The following is an 18,178-nucleotide window of genomic DNA, read 5'->3' on the forward strand; positions in this document are numbered from 1 at the left end:
AGCTGGTTTTGTGACAGGGACACATTCATCATGTAATAAAGTGATGCAAGCTGTTACAACATGCCAAAATGAAACTCGGCGACTCTGAGTCCTGTACAGCAGTGAAGAGGAAGTGTTGCTATTTCAGCATTGTTTCTTTGGCTTCAATGCCAATTACTGTATATATTTTTTTACAGGCACATATGATTAACTCTTGCTGGTAAAACTGGGTCTGTGTGTGTGTGTGTGTGTGTGTGACAATGATAGAGAGGACGGTTCAATTGTGTTGCTATTGTGAGGAGGATTTATTTTGTGGTGATATTTTATTTCTTCAGCACAGCAAGTCGTAAAATGATTTAAAGGTATCGGTTCTTTGTGCTGTTTATGTGCATGCGTCTGCCTATGGACATCTTGTAGCAGCATTCCGAGTTCAAATTGAATAATGTCTGCAAAGTTTAATTCCCCTAACCTATGAACATAAACAAAATAAATACACAATCAGTTATTCCCTAATCATATCTTCAGAAACCTGCCATTTGAAGGTGTTCCCTGCTGGTATTGATCTCATTAAGGCGTGTGTGCAAAATAAAGACAAGCAAAGGCTTATAGATTTAAACACATGTATTCCATTTGAACATGTAACAAGCATGTTAACTATTGATAACATTTCTCAGCATGTTCTTTGTCAGTCTTTTACTGCCACCTATTGATAAGGAAAAGGACCACCTTTGCAGACATAAGGAAACTTGAACATTAAAAATAAAGAGTTACAACATGTTTAAAACAAAGAAAACAACAAATTATTAAAACAAATTCATCAAATGCATTGCTTTCTTACTTGTTATTGATCATTGGTATATCCTTTTGGCAGCAAAGCAATTTTAAAAACAAAACAAAAACACAGGTCTAAAAAAAGGAATTGTACAAACTTCCATGAACAAAAGTTGGAAAATGAATATATGTGGGTGTTAAACAAACGATCAACATACAATTGGTATACCTAATCAAGTCTACTATGCGTTTTCAAAGATAATGTCATATGTCTGTAAATGTCATTCAAAAAGATTATGGTGCTCTCATGTTTGAAGAAATCCCTCCCAGTCCAGCATGAATAAGGGGTCCAATCATAACCTTTTTCAACCAACAAACAGTCTGGACTGATTAGGCAAGGACAGCCATTTCTAAGATAGCTCTCAGATTTGATCAAATTCACCAAAGTTGAGAAGGTTGTTGGCTTCAGACCAAGCAGGGTGCTGTGCCCCATCCATCTCTGAGGCGACTTGGTTGCCACCAGCCAGTGTGTGATTTGCCCCACCAATAGTAGCTCGACAATCCGGGCAGCGTCGACTCTCCATAGCCCCTCCACACTCAGTTATGACATATACATGGCCATTAGGACATTTGTACCAGTGACCAGGCGCTATTTTCATAGCTGAGACGATCATCTCTCTCTCTTCCTCACTGATCCTCAAGCCTGTGGGTGGAAGTATGCTGTCTAGCTCCACCATGGCTTCTTTCACTCTGTCTTTATCTTGCTCAGTGAATGGACCAATCCTTTCCAAAACCTCTCTTATTTTTTGAAGGTGAGAATTGATTTTGTCACTTACTTTTCTTTGGTCTGCCATGTGGCAACGGGCGTTGAGTTCGGTCAGGAGGGTGAGCCTCTGTAGCTCTCTCTGCAAATCAAAGACCTGCTGGTCTGAGAATTTTTGGCGCCAGCTATTGAGCCAGCGCACAAACTCCACAAAATACTCTCCTAATGTCTCACTGTTCCACATAGTTTCCATTTGGATCTTCTTCAGCTTTGCAATTCGGACTAGGAAACCCATCTTGTTTTCCAGAACCCACAGATCCTTTGCTGTGAGATAAGGTTGTGCCAGTTTGGAATTGACAGCCATGTATTCCACTTCGTCATGCATTCCAAAATGAGGAAGGCTGACTTCCCACTGATTTTGAAGGGCCTTCTTGTGCTCTTCAATGTCCACCTGACGTCCGTTTATCTTAACTTTGACCATCTCTATTTCAGCTAGACAGCGGTTGATGTGAGATCCATAGCGCAGATTCTTGCGAATCGGAGTTCGACACCTGGGACATTCCTTCAGTTTTATGGCCACCTGCTCAGCTTCACTTGCCTGCTGGTTGTCATCCATCCCCATGTACTGGTCCATAGCTGTGTATTCAACAATGTGTCCACAGTCTTGTAGTTGAATGAAGTAAGCGTCAGGCTCATCCTCAGTGCCGAAGAAAATCTCTGTGACCACATCGTGATGACAGATGCGACATTTGCTTGGACATTTGTCTCCACACAGACCTATGCAAGGGTGGCCGCAATCCAGGGTCATGGCACAGGGTTGGTTGCATGGCAGACGGTCGCATGACTCATGGCAAAGCTTACTGCAGCTTTGGTGAGGGCACTGCCAGGCACAGGGCTCATTGCAAGGTGCACAGGGCTGTCCACATGGCTTCATACACTTGCTGTGCACGCAGCAATTCTCACATGGTTTCTGACAGGGGGGGCAATCACTTGTGCAAGGCTCCATGCACTTGTGAGAGCAAATCAGGAGCCGATCACACTGGTGAGAACATGCGCAATGGAACCGTCCCTGATAACACTTGCCACAGCTACCCTTACAGACATGGCCACAAATAAGCCCCTCCATACAAGCAGTCCTACATTCAGGCTTCTCTTTGCTGTGTGTGTAAAAGCATTCACCTGACTGGCTGTGGCCACACTTCAGTGTTAAGGTGACCTTCTTTTTGCAATAACTTGTGCATGACTCTCCACACGACGCAACACATGGATGTCCACAGTCGAGCAGCTTAATGCAAGGCTCCTGGCATACAAATTTCTCCGGGTCCTGGTGGCAAGGAATCTTCTGTGTGTGTTCACACTGAGGTACGATCTTCTCAACCTTCACTTGACATTTCTCCGGGCATTCTTTATAGCAGTCAAGTGGGCACCTGTGTCCCAGATCACATATAGTCTTCTGGCACTTCTTGCGACACTCGTACTTCTTGTGCTCAGGGTCGTATGGATGACAAACCCTTGTGCAAACATGGCCACAAACCAAACGGAACTCGCAAGGCTTTATGCAGCCTCCCTCCGGGGCTTGTTTGAAATCATCAGCACAAGACGCTTTGACCTTTCGATCTGGATGATTCTGACAGTACAGGGTCAAGGCATCCCCAATCTGGTCTCTCTGCCTCAATGTGTGGAAGATGTTGCTCCAGAGTTGGACTTTGCCCAGCATTTCACTGTTGCCGATACAGTAGAGACCTTTCTTGGCACGAGACAGGGCTACACAGACGCGATTGGGAATGTTCAAAAAGCCAACCTTACCCTGCAGGTTGCTGCGAACCAGAGACAACAAGACAATGTCATTCTCTTCTCCTTGGTACTTGTCAACGACGTGCACTTTGACCCCTGTGAACTCCTTGGCAGGCATGAGGTTGCGCAGGCAGTGCAGCTGTCCGGTGTAAGTTGTGAGGATAGTAATCTGCTCTGGTTCGTAGTCCTGAAGAATAAGATAACGGCAAAGAGCGACTACGAAATTAGCCTCATGTTGGTTCTGATGGCTTTTCCCATCTCTGATCTCTTCTTCTCGGCAGTTGTGCTCCACAAAGAACAAATTGGTACTCAGGCCCTGTAAGACAGCATTTATGAAAAATATTCTGTGTTACTCTTTAATTATCACATTTTTTATCGTATTTTTTTATATACCTTGCATGATTAGGACAGAAAATATAATATTAAGTCAAAAGAGACTGTGCAGATACTTTTTTATCATTCCTAGCAGGTAAACAGTTGCCAAGACAACAAGCAGAATGGAGACGCAGCAGGAGATCAAATAAAATACGCACCTTGATGTTTTCGTAGTCCAACACAGAGGGATGGTTTTCCAGCTCTGCGTAGATATGTGGGGTCAGAAGACGGGCAATTTCTGGCCTCATACGGTGCTGGAGAACAAACCAAAACATAAACACAGATAAACACAGGCAATCACGTTTAGATATGGAAGAATACATCCAGGTACAAACATAACAATTCAAGTGTAATGCTTGCATCTTGTTTTTAACCGACTCGTCTAAAGATGTCTACATTTGATTAAGTAATGGATCCTGTAATGAGATGAAATATTAATAAATGGAAAAACACAAACCTGATAGTCAAGTCTGACAAAAGGAAGTCCCATTTTCACCAGCCTTTCAAACATGGACATCTCCAGGTTGTGGTTCCTTGCAAGTTCGTATACTGTGGCACTGGGGCGCAGCTAAGGGGGGGAAAAAAGAATCATATGCTTCAAACACTTCAGTTTACATGACTTATTGTTATGGGAAAGCTGAAAATTATGGCTTATTTTTTATTTTCTGTGAAAGCTAAGAAGCTGTGGTCGCTTGTGGCATAACGGACAGATTTGTTCGGCTAGATATACGCTTTTATTATCAATATAGCATTTTAATGCAAGATTTGTCATCGCTCTAAACCTTTTCCAGCTTTTGGCTTTCTCCATCCAGTGGTGATTAAGTTCATTTGGCAGGTTTACTGCCCTAAATTAGCATATTTAAAGAGCCCTAGATCATACACACGCAAGTGAAGAATAGAGGGAGGACTTTCATGGCTACATACCTAATGTGATAAGACCATTTTGCAGTTATGTAAATGCTAGAGGATACTTATTACACCGTTCCTGATCCCAGGTGAAATCAACCATCTATATAAAAGCAAGCCTAGAAGCGATAAACATGGTCTGCTATGAGCTTCTGTTTTAGTGTTTCTGGATAGGAATATAGAATGTATGTAAATGCGCTCTAACTCTCTTTCCCTGTCCTTTTAAGTTTTTTGCGCTTTTGTGTGTATAGTAGTTGCGTGTGTTGGTGTCTGTGTGTGTGTGTAAACATAACTTAGCTTGAGGACAGACTGTGATTGTGCATGTATGTGGGAGGATTGTGGGGGAGGCAAGACAAATTCCAGTATAAATGTGAAGCATTGTGTTCTGCTTGATTCAACACCAAACCTGTGATTAATGAACAGTGAAACAATGCCAAAGCCTATTTTAGTCAAAGTGTGATCCATCTACCTTCATTACATGCACAGATTCAAGTTTGGGTTCCATAAAAACAAAGCTTTACACTTGTTATTCGAAAAACACAATCAAATGGCTTTAAACCCAAACACAAACTATCAATAGTTGTGCTATTACATTACACAGTCATCAGCATTTTTGCTTTTAAAATTGGATTTTAATTAGTTTTTCTCTCCGTTATAATAACAATAATCCTTTTTTATGAGCACTTTTTGAATGCTTCACAGAGAACAATAAACTAAAAACCCATATTGATGATAAAATAAATGTAGGGCCAGATAAAAAAATTAACTAGTATTCAGGTATTCAATGTTACCTCCTGATTAAATCAAAGTACATAATAGCTCATCCTGTGGTATGCCACCATCTGTACTAATTTAATTGCACAGTTGTTCAAAGTGAAACATCTGATAAACTTTAATATTGATTTATTCATTTTTGCACATTAAATTGCACCCACTTGTAAAGGACACTGAAATGAGCCTTGGGCATTGTGGTAAATGACTTTTATATTAATTTGATGTACCTGATAGATAAATATATATGTACAAAAAAGAAAATGTACATCAAAAGCAATTTTCAAGTTCATATCTATTTAGAATTCCATTCATATACTTTCAGTGGAATTGTAATGAAGACAGGTTTGCTTGTATATTCAAACGCATGCATAAATTCATGAATAAACAACACAACAAGCAAATATTAGGAAAAGAGCAGACAGACGTTATGTAGCAAGAAGAGAGAAGAACAGAATATTGAGTTGTGTGATGGAACTGTGAGTAGTTGTGATCGCATTCTGCAGATTGCGAGACAGGCTGCCTGACCGTATGTCCTTGGCAAGCCCTGACAAGTTGTTATAATAGTCTACTGATGTCCAGCATATCAATCATCAATCTTCTCTTCTCGATCTTTTTTTAATGGCTGTTTCTTTGCCATTTCCCTCAGGGCAACAAGCACAAACATACTGACAACCACACAAATACACAAAATCCCTCATGACAGGTTGTCCTTCACATTTTCAACAAGTCACGCAAATGGGGTTATTTTAGTCAGAGAACGAAGGCTTGATAAAAAACACCAAGGCACAAACTGTTATGCAGTCTAAGGAGATGACACCACCAAGTGTTGCGAGATCGTACCTGCTGGTGGTCACCGATGAGGATGAGGTGTTGGCATGCTTCGCTCAGGGTAGTGATGGTGTGGGCCTCCAACACCTCTGCAGCCTCCTCTACGATCACCAGACGAGGACGCACTTTCTGCAGAACTGTGCGGAACTTGGCTGCTCCGGTTGTTGTCATGCCAATAACCTGATGGAAGTTATATATGTTGATCTACAAACACCTGCTAGCTTTAGATGTATTTTTATTTATTATATTACAGCAACTGGTTGCAATAATGCCTGCCCTTGCAAGTAGTATTGCTTATTTTACAGCCAGGATATTTATTGGTGTTCTTTGGGTGATGCCATACACTACAGTTTTCTTTCTTACATGTTTCTGAGCTCCTCAATTTGGGTCCACAACAGATGTATTTCACAGTCCATTTGATATTTGTAAAATCCTCTTATTCACTTTCTTGCAGAGAGTTAAATGAGATTCTACGGACTCTCATGTCTGTACAATAATGCAGGGCCAGATCCAGCTGGAAACGGGAGGAAAACTAAATCTGACTGTTTTACACATTATATTGTGTTTGTTTAATCAGCATCAAATGTAACAGTGTCAGCTTGCAGTTTTATGGGGGTTCTGTGCCGAACTGTCTATTGGCTGAGCACGTTAAAGCCTGGCATTCTGTACTTAGTATCATCTTTCCCAGTGATCACAGTGGCTTTGTAAACATTTTTTCCCCACTAGTTTGAGTGTCAGTAAATAAGTTCTGTATCCCCAGTTCTTTTCATTATATACAGTATTTGGCAGTGCACATTGTAAAATTGTGTTGAGGTTTTGCCTTAAAGAGGATCTACAGGTGGGACAAAATATATGCATGCTGTTCATTACTGCAACTCTACTGTACCGTGGCTCCCTTGAGGAGATAGAAGTTCTCTTGACGTTTTATATCAGCCAATCTCTCCACTGTGTTGTGATACGCCTCTTCAAACTGAAGTGCTTTGGTGGAAAGTTCTACCCTGTAGCGTGCTATCCACAACCTGCAGACACAAAGAAAAGTCATCATAATTTAAACACTGTCACAAACAACTCAATCATAATACTGTAAAACTCTCAATGTGTCAGAAACTATGACGCTTTTGTACTTGATAACACTGTCAGGGCGGTGGTGGCAAAGTCCATAGGGGCTTGGCCTGGGAACTGGAAGGTCACCAGTTCAAGTCCCCGATAGACCAAGTGCCACCGTGGTGTCCCTGAGCAAGACACTGGTTACCTACACTGCTCCCCGGGCGCCGTACATAATGGCAGCCCACTGCTCCTAACACTAGGATGGGTCTTGTAATACTTGTACTCTGTGCAATGACAATAAAGTTGAATCTTCATCTTGAATCTTCTTCATTTTAGTTTAAAAATGATGGCTAGACATATTATTTGTGTCCCAGAAGCAACTTACCATACTGTTAGTTAAAACAGTTATTAGACATGTGTAAAAAAAAGTGTCCTTACAGTCCTGCTACATGGTTATGTCTTGGCTCTAAAGGTGAGAAAAACCTCTTAGGGAGACTTTCCTGGTAGTTAGTTGAATTAATGATACACACTGGGAATAGACTGCAGGACTTCTACCAGGCTGAGGTTGCTTTGGGGATAAACAGAAGCGAGGGAGAGAAAGAAGAAAAACGATGGTGGAAGGAGGACAGAAATGTAAGGAAAGTACTATGAGAGGAGAGGGAATGTAAGAGTTGAACAAGTGGCACCTTGTCAGTGAAACAGCAGCAGACCTACCGATAGAGTCTCCATCTGTGTGGCAGGGTAAGGGTCCAAATATCCAAGACAGCTTTTTCCTCTTCCTCAGTCATTGCCGAGTTCTTCCGCAGCTCGGTCTTGATTTTGTGCTTCATATTTCTCTTCTGGGCCGGTTGCATCTGTACAGAACAGAACCTTTAACCTTTAGACTCTGAGTGTGATAAGTGTTTTACATGCAAGCCAATCTGGTAACATTTTTGTTGATCTTTATGTACATACGAATGTTGACTTCACTTAGTTTGTTTTGAATAAAAATGAACACCAAAAATAATTGTGCCGATCATACTACCATAATTGGCTGAGAGAGTTCATATCACAGCTCATCATAAAAAAAAACAGGAGTGATTTGAAGAAAAGAGGAGGAAAAGACAAACTGCCCTGTCAACATCAATGAAGCTGTTGTAGAGCCAGTGAACCGTTTAAAGCTCCTAGGAAACAGCATCACAAATATCCTGACATCACATGTCTTAATCTTGGTGAAAAAGCTTTAAAATGGCTGCATATCTCTCAGAAACCTAAGCAGGCACACTCTCCCAGCCAAGTACTTTCTAACTTTTACAGACGAGCAATATAAAGTCTCCTTGATGGAAAAATTACAAACTGGCATGGGATTGGCAAGATGTGCCTACAAAGAGCCCAGAAAATATCAAAGGACAAAGCCCACGCCAGCCACAGCCTGTCCTCCTTGCTTCCGTCTGGCAGGAGATACAGAAGTATCGGCTGTCGTACCAACAGACTGCAGAGTAGCTTTTTCCTGAGGCTGCGAGACTCCTGAACCCTTCATCCAAACTCCACCACAAAAACGTTATCTGGATTTTTTATTTTTATTTAGTATGACTTATAATTGGTAGGTATGCAACATGGGACTATAACTTAATGTCATTGCACAAACTCGTGTAGCACAATGAAAACATATACTTGCTTTTTCATCATGGAATATATGTATTCCTTTCAAACCGGTCTACTATTGCTCTTTATAAACACAATAGCTTCAATCACTCCTTTTGATTGAACAGGGATTGATATGTTTAACCCAATACCATCACCATGTTAAAAATCCATCTAAATGTTACCTCCCATCCTGCCTCGCTCTGCTCAGCCTGTATTTCAGCTTCATCCAGGTTCATAGCCAGCATCAGATTCTCTAATCCTTTTAAAGCCTGTTCCATGTCGTCGTTCTTTCTGCCATCTCTTCCACCTCTGGGACCAATGTTGTCTTCCACAAACCGCTCTGCCTGAATCAGATCTGCTTCCTCTGCGATCTCAATCAAGTCGTCTTCATCATCCAGCTCCATCTCTTCCTCTGCTGTTACATGCGACACATATCAGGAAGAATCATTATCAAAATGATTTAGCTCCCCAGTACAATACATTTGCACAGTTTTCGTTTTCTTTGGCAACTTGCATGTAATAAGATAAAAGAAAGGCAAAGGTCCTAGAACACAGAACGATAATAATAAGGGACATGTACTCAACATTTCCGGGTTCACTATGCTGGCGCCTATGCTACTATAAGACTATACTATTAAGGGTTTAGAATTTGATATATTTTTCTAGCTCTTCACTGTTGTCTGCTGACACTTTACCAAATCTGAAGTAATTGGTAACATCTTGAAGTGCAAGTGAGAAGGAGCCCATTATTCAATACTGTTACACCGTTTCAGTGGAGCACCACGACTATTAAAGGACTTACCTTCATATCTATTTGCATGCTCTGTCTCCCTCTGCAGGAAGACAGTGAAACCCAACCCCAACCACTCCATGATCTGACTGGGCTTCTTCTTGTCTCCCCGGATCAAGAAACCATCCTGTGCCTAAAAATCAATTCAGAAACAGGAACTGATGAGTTGCACTTTTCATCTGTCAGTTTTGCTCACTCAAATGTACAACTTTCTTTTTCCTCACAGAGTGTTTATTCAGACTGTCCCAGTGTCTTTGTGAAATAAACTTCTGTAAGAAGGTCTCCCGCAGGACGCCTTTCAGCGAACACTCCAGCTTCATACTTTCACTCTGGATGTCCCTCTCCTCATGACACAGCTGCTTGTAAACCTGTTGAACATTTGTCAAGTAAAAGTGGCCAAATCATGAACAACGTGAAGAGCTGAGTAACGTGGGTAGTTATTAAATGAGTGAAAAAAAGAGGATACATTTCACATTCTCTTTATTATTATTTAAATATATTGTATTATTTTATGAATGCTCAACACATTGCCTTAGGCAAAGCTAAGTTCACACTGTAGGTCAGGCAGCACGAGGAACTTACCTCATTATATGCAAGACGCAGGTGAGACGGAAGCGAATGTCTGAAGTCAGGCGAGCGGGTCAGCTCCCTTAGATTGAATTTCTTCAGGATCTCACTGTTGCTGCGGCCCCCCACTCTCACTATTCCGTCTGGCAGAAATGTATGAATGCCTATACACAGAGGCAAAAACAGAAAGCCTATTTGTCTAACATTGCCTATGTGATGTCACAGTTTGCAAAGACAAATAATCAAATAAAACTTAGCACATGTCTTTGGGATATAAGAGGCAGAGCTTTTAAATCCCAAACCATTAAGAAAACATGAAATGGATCTGACATTATTGGCATCACGGCCTACCTTCGAGGAACTGATCCAGGGCATGGTTAGTGTAACACACCACCAGCATCGGGGCCCTGTCCACATCATTCCACAGTTTCTTATTGGTCAGCAGAGCTTGAGCAATCTTGAGTCCAACATGGGTTTTTCCTGAAAATATTAAAGATGATTGATAAATAGATGTTGTCATTCGTCAAATGTGTGAAATGGCTTTACAGTGTCTCACCAGTGCCAGGCGGTCCCTGTATGATGGTCAGCTCTTTTGTGAGGGCCAGCTGGAAGGCTTTCATCTGAGAGTCATCTAGCCCCAGCTTCTCCATTTGAGGCCAGGCCTGTAGATTCAGGCAGTCAAAGGGCTTTACACTGCCCTTTTGTTTAGGGAGAGCAACAGGTGACAGGTCATAAACATCTCCTCTTCGCAGGTAAGCTGGGGGGAGCACATCTTTGTTACACTCCACGATATACCTAGATGGATTATGGAAAGGATTACATCTATTAATGGTGGTGGAAGAAGAACTCAGATTCTTTACGCAAATAAAAATACTACTACTACAGTGTAGAAATACTCCTACATACCTCCCTACTCTTAATCTTACGTGAAAAAACATCAATTAAAAGTATACTTTAAGTAGAAAAAGTATATTTGCACAATAATGTTTTTGTCAATAAATTATAATCATTACTGCATTAAAATGTATGTTAGTTTTAATATATATATACACTGCTTGTTAACTTGTACTTTTCACCAAATAAAGTAAATAAAGTCTTATCTGTATCCACAGCAATGCATTAAAATATATTTTGTTGATACGTTTTGTATAAATTATGTGTATTATTAAAGAGACTACTAAATGTATCATGAATGTGTAGAAATAGATGACTTAAAATTACAATATTTTTCCTCTGAAATGTAGTGGAGTAGAAGAAAAAACGTTGCAGAACATGGAAATACACTTGGAACATGGTCTTTAATATCTACTATCTGTGTGAAAGGAGGATGTAAAGATGTTTTAATAAGAGTCCTACAAATCTACAGTATATTCCACTGCAACAAACCTGTAATGAGCTCAATGAGTTTTTAGTCATACAACTGTAACTCCTGCTGAACAGTAGCCAAGTGACATTTACAGGACAATGATACATGTTAAAGACCTAGTAGCACAGGTAGAGAAGAGTCATAGCATATGGACTGACTCAATAATGTCCATACTCAGTAATATTTCTCATGTGTTTAGTCATGATATGTAAAGGAAAGCAGTGGGGGAGCTACAGAATTGATCTTAAAATGCCCACAGCTGAAGAGGGGATGTTTGAGGATTTATCAGGAAAAGTCCACCAGGATGCCCTTTTTCCACCACAACATTGACACAAATTAGTATATTACATAAAAAAAAAGAAGAATAAAGAAGCTAAACTCTTTTGAAGTCGAGATAATTCTTTGTTACCGATACCTCCCACTGTGCACTTCTGAAGGAACAACTGTTTGAAGTTGTTTCAGGTATTCAGGTCTGGGAGACAGATGGGCAACAAAGTGTCTCACATAATAAATGACTTTGTTGTATCTGTGAAGGGCACTGGAAGAGCAGACAATAACCCAACTTCTGAACTCATCCATGCGTGATAGCTGTTTGGGAATACTGCTGCGATATAATTAACTCATGCCAATTAAAAGCTTGATAGCTGAACTTGCTTTGTACCGTTCCCCCCCCCTCCCCGCTGCTCTTTGAAGAATCTCCATTTGAACTTGTTATGAAAGTGCTGTGGGATAATATAAAAACTGTGACCTTGACAGTAAAATGTACTCCTCCAAACACACACCTCTGAAAGGGCAGTTTGTCCTCCTCTTGCTCCTGTAGGCCCTCTAGAACATATCGATAGGCCTCAAAGTAGGCAGTGGTCTCAATCATCAGGAACGATTGATCTTTCTGTGAAATAAAAATGTCATGCCATTTGTATACGTTTCATATAAAATGACAGACATTGTCCTCCATGCACCTAGCGTGCATGTTAGGAACGAAACCGTCTTGGTTAGGTGCTTATTTTTGGATCTGTGGCCTAATATCAGAAACACCTCTCAGATGATAAATGTACCTTATAAGCTGCATATATTTTTAAATAGTTTGAGTAGATTAAGTGGCTGGAATAAAATCGTAACATCACATATCTGTAACTGCATGCATTCTGCTCCCTTAGCAACAACGGTTGCAATGTACAGACTCACCTCCATTGCTGCCAACTTTAATCTGCTCTCTGCAGTAAAGGCAATCTGGACCTTTCCCTTTGCCAGTTCTTTGGGATCCCGATCTGACACAGTGGCGTACAAGAAGCTCTCAAAATCATCACAAGATAGGCAGACCAGGGAGCCATAGATCAGCCTCTTCGAGTTCTCCCAGCGCACAAACTGTAGGACATATTTCAAAATGCATGCGTTATGTCTTTCCATTTGGCAATCAATTTGTTTAATTAAATTGCATCTGCTTTTATGAATCAAATATAAAACATTATGTCATAAACATCTGAATCCCTCCAGAGACTAACCTTAAGTGGCTGAATGTTAAACTGGACAATGAAGGCAATGCCAGTTGTCGTGCATTTGGGCACCAACAGTTTTGTGTCAAAATATATTCTGATGTCATCAAAGCGTTTTGTCTTCAGTGGGTCACCCTTCTCCATTTTGCTCCGAAGCAAGTGCTGGACCCCCTCCCGGAGTGGCCTCACAAAGTCCTCTCTCAGCAGGCGGAAATGTGTGTCAAGGTAGAGGTGAGTGCTTGCGTAGCGCTGAGAGGTGAGGTTGGGTCTGAGGAAGGGCTTTTGTTCCTGACGGAACTCCTCAGGAGTTGGGTAGATGGATATGGTCCTGAAATGTTGCTGCTCCCCTTCACCTGGGTTAGAAATAGTTTAAAGTTCAGTTAAGCTAACTGTCTGGCAACTTTCAGAACATCCCGAAATATGTTCTGCATTGTTGGCTTGAGAGCTGTGGGTCAAAATGTTGAAAGAGTATACTTTATTTCTGCATTAAAATGTACAAAAACGACTAAACATCAGTTAGATTAATCTGAATCTTCAGTTAGCGGGACAACAAGCTGAACAAACGTTAACTCTAACTCGGCACGCAGACCCATACAACAGCAATGGAGAAACACTGACTTGTGTGAAAAGTTAAACTTCAATAAGCAAGAAACCGTTATTCAGCTTTTTTATTGGTTGTATTCTCACAGTCGCTATGATCTGGAGAAGATGACACCTCTGTTGATAATTTGGATACCGATAAAAACAATAAACACTGAAGAAATCTTTACTAAGAGGCCGACTGCTATGAAGGCAATAGTGGTGTCAACTCCCATGATCCCCTGCTACTTCACAACATCACCATCTCCATTGATTATTGTTGCTTTGATTGAGAAAACTCTAGTGGGAGAAAATGTCATATTGTGCATCTAAATAACAGCAGTTTGGTAAACATATCTACAAGGTCATTACAGGGTTCTCACCTGCAGTGGGTAGGAGGGCGTAAGTGTCCTTGTCTGAGCGCAGGGTCCCCTCCCTCGATCTCTCTTGCAAGTGCTTGATGAGGCCCTGAATACTTTCCACTTTCTCCTCAATTTCTGGCTGGATATCTACGCCTGATGTCCTCAGGCTGCAGACGGAGGCTGGGATAAGCGTCAGTAGCAAAGTGACAGAATTTACCGAGCTAGCAGGATAGGTGTTGATGACCTACAGTAATGGGAAAATATTGAGCATAGTTAGTTTATTCAACTACAGGGACTTCAACCAATAATGTAGCAATTAACAGAAAGATGCGCATTCAGGCTCAAATAAAAAGGTGATAACAATCACTTAAATGTTTTGAAAAACTTTAAACAATGCTGGTTGGAGTTTTGTTTGTATCCTTCATCAGAGGCAGCTCTTCTGTATCTACTTCAGTATTTTCAGTGCTGGAAGAATTCAGATTCTTTACACAAGTAAAAATACTTATACCACACTGAAAAATACCCCCTTACAAATAGAGTCCAGCAATAAAAATGTTATCCAGGTCACGGTAGGTATAATCAGCAAATTGTAATATTAAATGTAAAAGTAAATTAAAAAGAATGAATTTCAAATAAAATGTATTCAAAGTAAATTGGAAGATGACCAACTAACTGTCAGTCAGCTTGTTGTATAAATTGATGGCTAGTTCAATATCAACAAATCATCATATTGTGTTCTTTTTTAAGCAAAACCCTTAAATTAAAGTATCTAGAATGTAAAGCTGTAAATGTAGGGAGGTCAAAGTACACATTTCCCTTTGTATTTTTGTGGAGTTTTAAAATGGCATGAAAAGAAAATGCACGAGTATAATACAAGCATCTCAAATGTGCACCTTAGTATAATTATTGAGTAACTGTTCTAAGCTTGAGCCAAACTCACACTAATGGGGCATTTTACATGTAATAGTTATCTTTCAGCTGAAAATCATAACTTATTTGTTCTTCCATTCATTCCATCCTCTATTTACCTCTGACATGATAGCCAGGATATTGGCCAGGTCCTGTGGGTATTGTGCCCTGCGGTCAGGGTGGAACTCTGAGCTCATGCCCACCAGATAGCGTGGTAGGACAGTGGAGAAGAAATCTGAATCTTTTATGATGCTAGCCAGGTGCTGCAGAGTGCCTCTCTCCGCTCGTGATTCAAAGGCTTTACTCAGCACCACGCAGAGGAGTCTGACAAGGTCATTTCTCATTTTTGTCTCACCCAGGAGTTCTGGCAGAAGACGTTTAGAAGACAGCGTGATCGCTACTACAGAGGGATCTTTTTCTGAGAGCTCTTCCAGTGTTTTATAACCTAGTCCATGACCACGTGGTGCCCCGGCTCTACCTGTGGATTTCGATCTCCCTCCATTCTGTTCTTGTCTGCCTCCCGCACTATCTCTTCTCTCACCCCCTCTACCATCCACACTATGGCCTTCCCTCCTTACACCAACTTCTTCCTCCCACCTTCTCGCTCCTTCTCTTTCATTAGCACATAAATCTCCATATGTTTTTACCCCACTTCTTGCTCCCCATCTCCCCCTCCCTCCTTCTTTTGGTCTTGCACCTGCATCTTTTTTCACCCCGCTGGATGCATCTGTTGCTCCTCTTCCTCTGCCTGCACCTGCAGCTTCTCTTCCTCTGCCTGCAGCTCCTCTTCCTCTGCCTGCTGCTCCTCTTCCTCTACCAAACACCCCTAAACCGCCTCCTCTACCTTGAAACCTCGAAACCTTGAAACCTCCTGCTTCATCAATGTCGTCCCTTACAGGTTGACTACTACCGCGGTTTAGCGTTCTTCCGTGTCTTCTTTTTTTTTCGATTTTACTTGAACTTTCGTTTGGGCCAGTGTGAGCATCTGGGGGTAGAAAAGACACTCATATTATGAGACCTTAAAGATTAAAACGTAGTTTGCTGAATGGGTTTTACCTGATTACCTATGCTACTGTATATTTACCATGGTTTAGTCCGTATGTCTCCATTATTAAAGTTGGTCCGTCGTGCATACGATAGCAGCTGAAATATGGATTGGCAACAATTTATAAGTGGTAAGAAATGAGAGAATTAAAGTAAAAACAAGACATTTTAGCATGATCACACATCATTTTAAAGGATGGTTAATTTATGTATAAAAAGCTTGGAAGTTTTGGAGGGCCTTACCACAGTGTAAACAAACTCTGTTTACATTCGGTGTGCTTAAGTAAAGGTACACCTTAAGTATTAGCGTAAGCTATAACAATACGTCATAGTTTATTACTTCATCTAGTTAATAATTTATTGATTATATTTTTCATTCATGATCAAATCAGTAACTAGTATCTAAAAGGGTTCAACTAATGTAAATGGTAAAAGTAAAATACTTGCCTCCAACATGTATTGGAGTAGAATTACAAGATAGAGACAAGATTAAAAATAGCTCCAATGTACATGTATAAAATAGCACTGAATGATGATTCACTCCTGAGAAATGCTTAGATTTCACTTTAAAGCACCATTTTATTAATGATCACAATACATATAATTATGATATACAAGGTCATGGGATTGTAACATGTTTATTTCAAATGTATCCTTTATTATAATCAAGTTGAGAGGGTAATTTTCTTGCTATTGAAATGAGCTAACTCAAAGAAAGAGTGCCCTCTGCTGGACATAGTACGGAAACTACACAAAGGTGTGTAGGTTTCTGTTCACCAGAAATCGGATGTTAGCTTGTAAAACATAACATAGCCCTGGAAGCATTATGAAACCGCTCCTGATTTTTCTTGAATCTTTATCTCTACATGTATGGCAGTCTTTACAGTGTCTGTTGAATTCCAACACAGAGAAATGTTGCCAGTAGTTTATAGAAAATACAATAAAATAAATAAATAATAATTTAACTCAAAGGCATACCTATAAATAATAAAAAACAGAGAAACTGATCATGCTGCAGTGGTCTTTTCATTTGTATATCTGGTCATGGATCTGATTTCGAATTAAGCTTAAGGATTCCATTAAGATCCCAATTACCTAATGCACAAACTCAGCTACTCTTTCTCTGGAAAAACATGACACATGCAACAACTATATGATATTAAAATAAGAAGTATGACTTACAATACTTTCCTATAAACACACTACACATGTTCTTCATCCTATCACATGTATCCATTCATAAATGCATCAACTTCATAAACAGTGAATACACATACAAAGTGAGACTATACAAAGTACATGATGAGGAAATGCCCTTACAAGTTACAAGACAGTAATGGTAAATGGGCAACGCCTTTAATTTGTTTGACCTAATTTACAATTATTTTGTACTACGATACATCTTTGATTATCTTGCTTCCTTTCACCCCTTGCCGAGGTAAATAACTTACCTTGACTGAAATCAACTTGCCACTGAGCTTTACAAGGGAAACAGGTCCATTTGCTAGCATCCCAGCACCTAGCCTTCGCAGTCTGTCGTCTGTGAGCTCACTGCTGTGCCCAGCAGGAAGCTACTTATATGCGTTGTCACTTAGCTTTCGTTTCATCTGAATCAACACTACACCTACAGTAGAGGGCATTGCATGTGAAAATGAACTCTGTACACTATGTTAACATAGCAACATGCAATACTATTCGGCATCTATAGTAAATCCACATCAGTCGACAGTGCCACGAGCGGCAGGATAATTCCCAGGAAACATTTCGTCGTTAATTTAATGTGTTATGTAGTTTAGGGCCTGACTGTTTCTGTCGTTTTGACGGCCGATAGAGTATTGTGGGATCATTATATGTAGGTCACCTTGCAGTATTCGCCAATTAAACTTTACTTATAGCAGTTACCTAAAAAAAATAGTTTGTGACTTAATGCTTAACACCAAATTAAGAGATCATTTGGATTATATTATGAATACAAAGCCCAGTACTCTTAAACAAAATTCACAATTCCGGGTATTAAGGTGTGTTAGCAACTTTAACAAGAACAATACACAACATATTACGAGGACCCAAATCCCATCCATCCACTCCTTTCAGAGACATGTTTTAAGTTGGACACAAATTATTACACAAAATACACATATCCGAGGAGCACTTGAACGTAGCATAAATGCCGGCTATATCAAATGCATTTAGCTAGTAACATCA

At 40.4% G+C, this 18,178-nt stretch overlaps 1 protein-coding gene across 2 annotated transcripts; it reads right to left on the reverse strand.

Moving 5' to 3' along the window:
* Nucleotides 1–582: 582 nt before the first annotated feature.
* On the reverse strand, nt 583–17,722 carry znfx1 (zinc finger, NFX1-type containing 1). 2 transcript variants are annotated; one of them, XM_063910674.1, is made up of 19 exons: nt 17,425–17,722; nt 16,014–16,072; nt 15,049–15,914; nt 14,042–14,264; nt 13,089–13,432; nt 12,772–12,951; nt 12,369–12,475; nt 10,777–11,015; nt 10,572–10,700; nt 10,236–10,384; nt 9,878–10,021; nt 9,666–9,786; nt 9,046–9,275; nt 7,952–8,091; nt 7,077–7,209; nt 6,203–6,370; nt 4,140–4,250; nt 3,841–3,936; nt 583–3,623 (listed from the first exon to the last, which is right to left on the reverse strand). In XM_063910674.1, the coding sequence occupies exons 2-19, from the start codon at nt 16,060–16,062 to the stop codon at nt 1,173–1,175; spliced, it is 5,880 nt and encodes a 1,959-aa protein (XP_063766744.1). In that variant the 5' UTR covers nt 16,063–16,072; nt 17,425–17,722; the 3' UTR covers nt 583–1,172. The 2 variants fall into 2 exon arrangements, with proteins under 2 accessions (XP_063766744.1, XP_063766743.1); XM_063910673.1 differs by having other exon boundaries at nt 9,046–9,278; nt 17,425–17,719.
* Between the last annotated feature and the right edge of the window lie 456 nt (nt 17,723–18,178).

This window comes from Eleginops maclovinus, chromosome 20, assembly GCF_036324505.1.
Source record: "Eleginops maclovinus isolate JMC-PN-2008 ecotype Puerto Natales chromosome 20, JC_Emac_rtc_rv5, whole genome shotgun sequence".
NCBI lineage: Eukaryota > Metazoa > Chordata > Actinopteri > Perciformes > Eleginopidae > Eleginops > Eleginops maclovinus.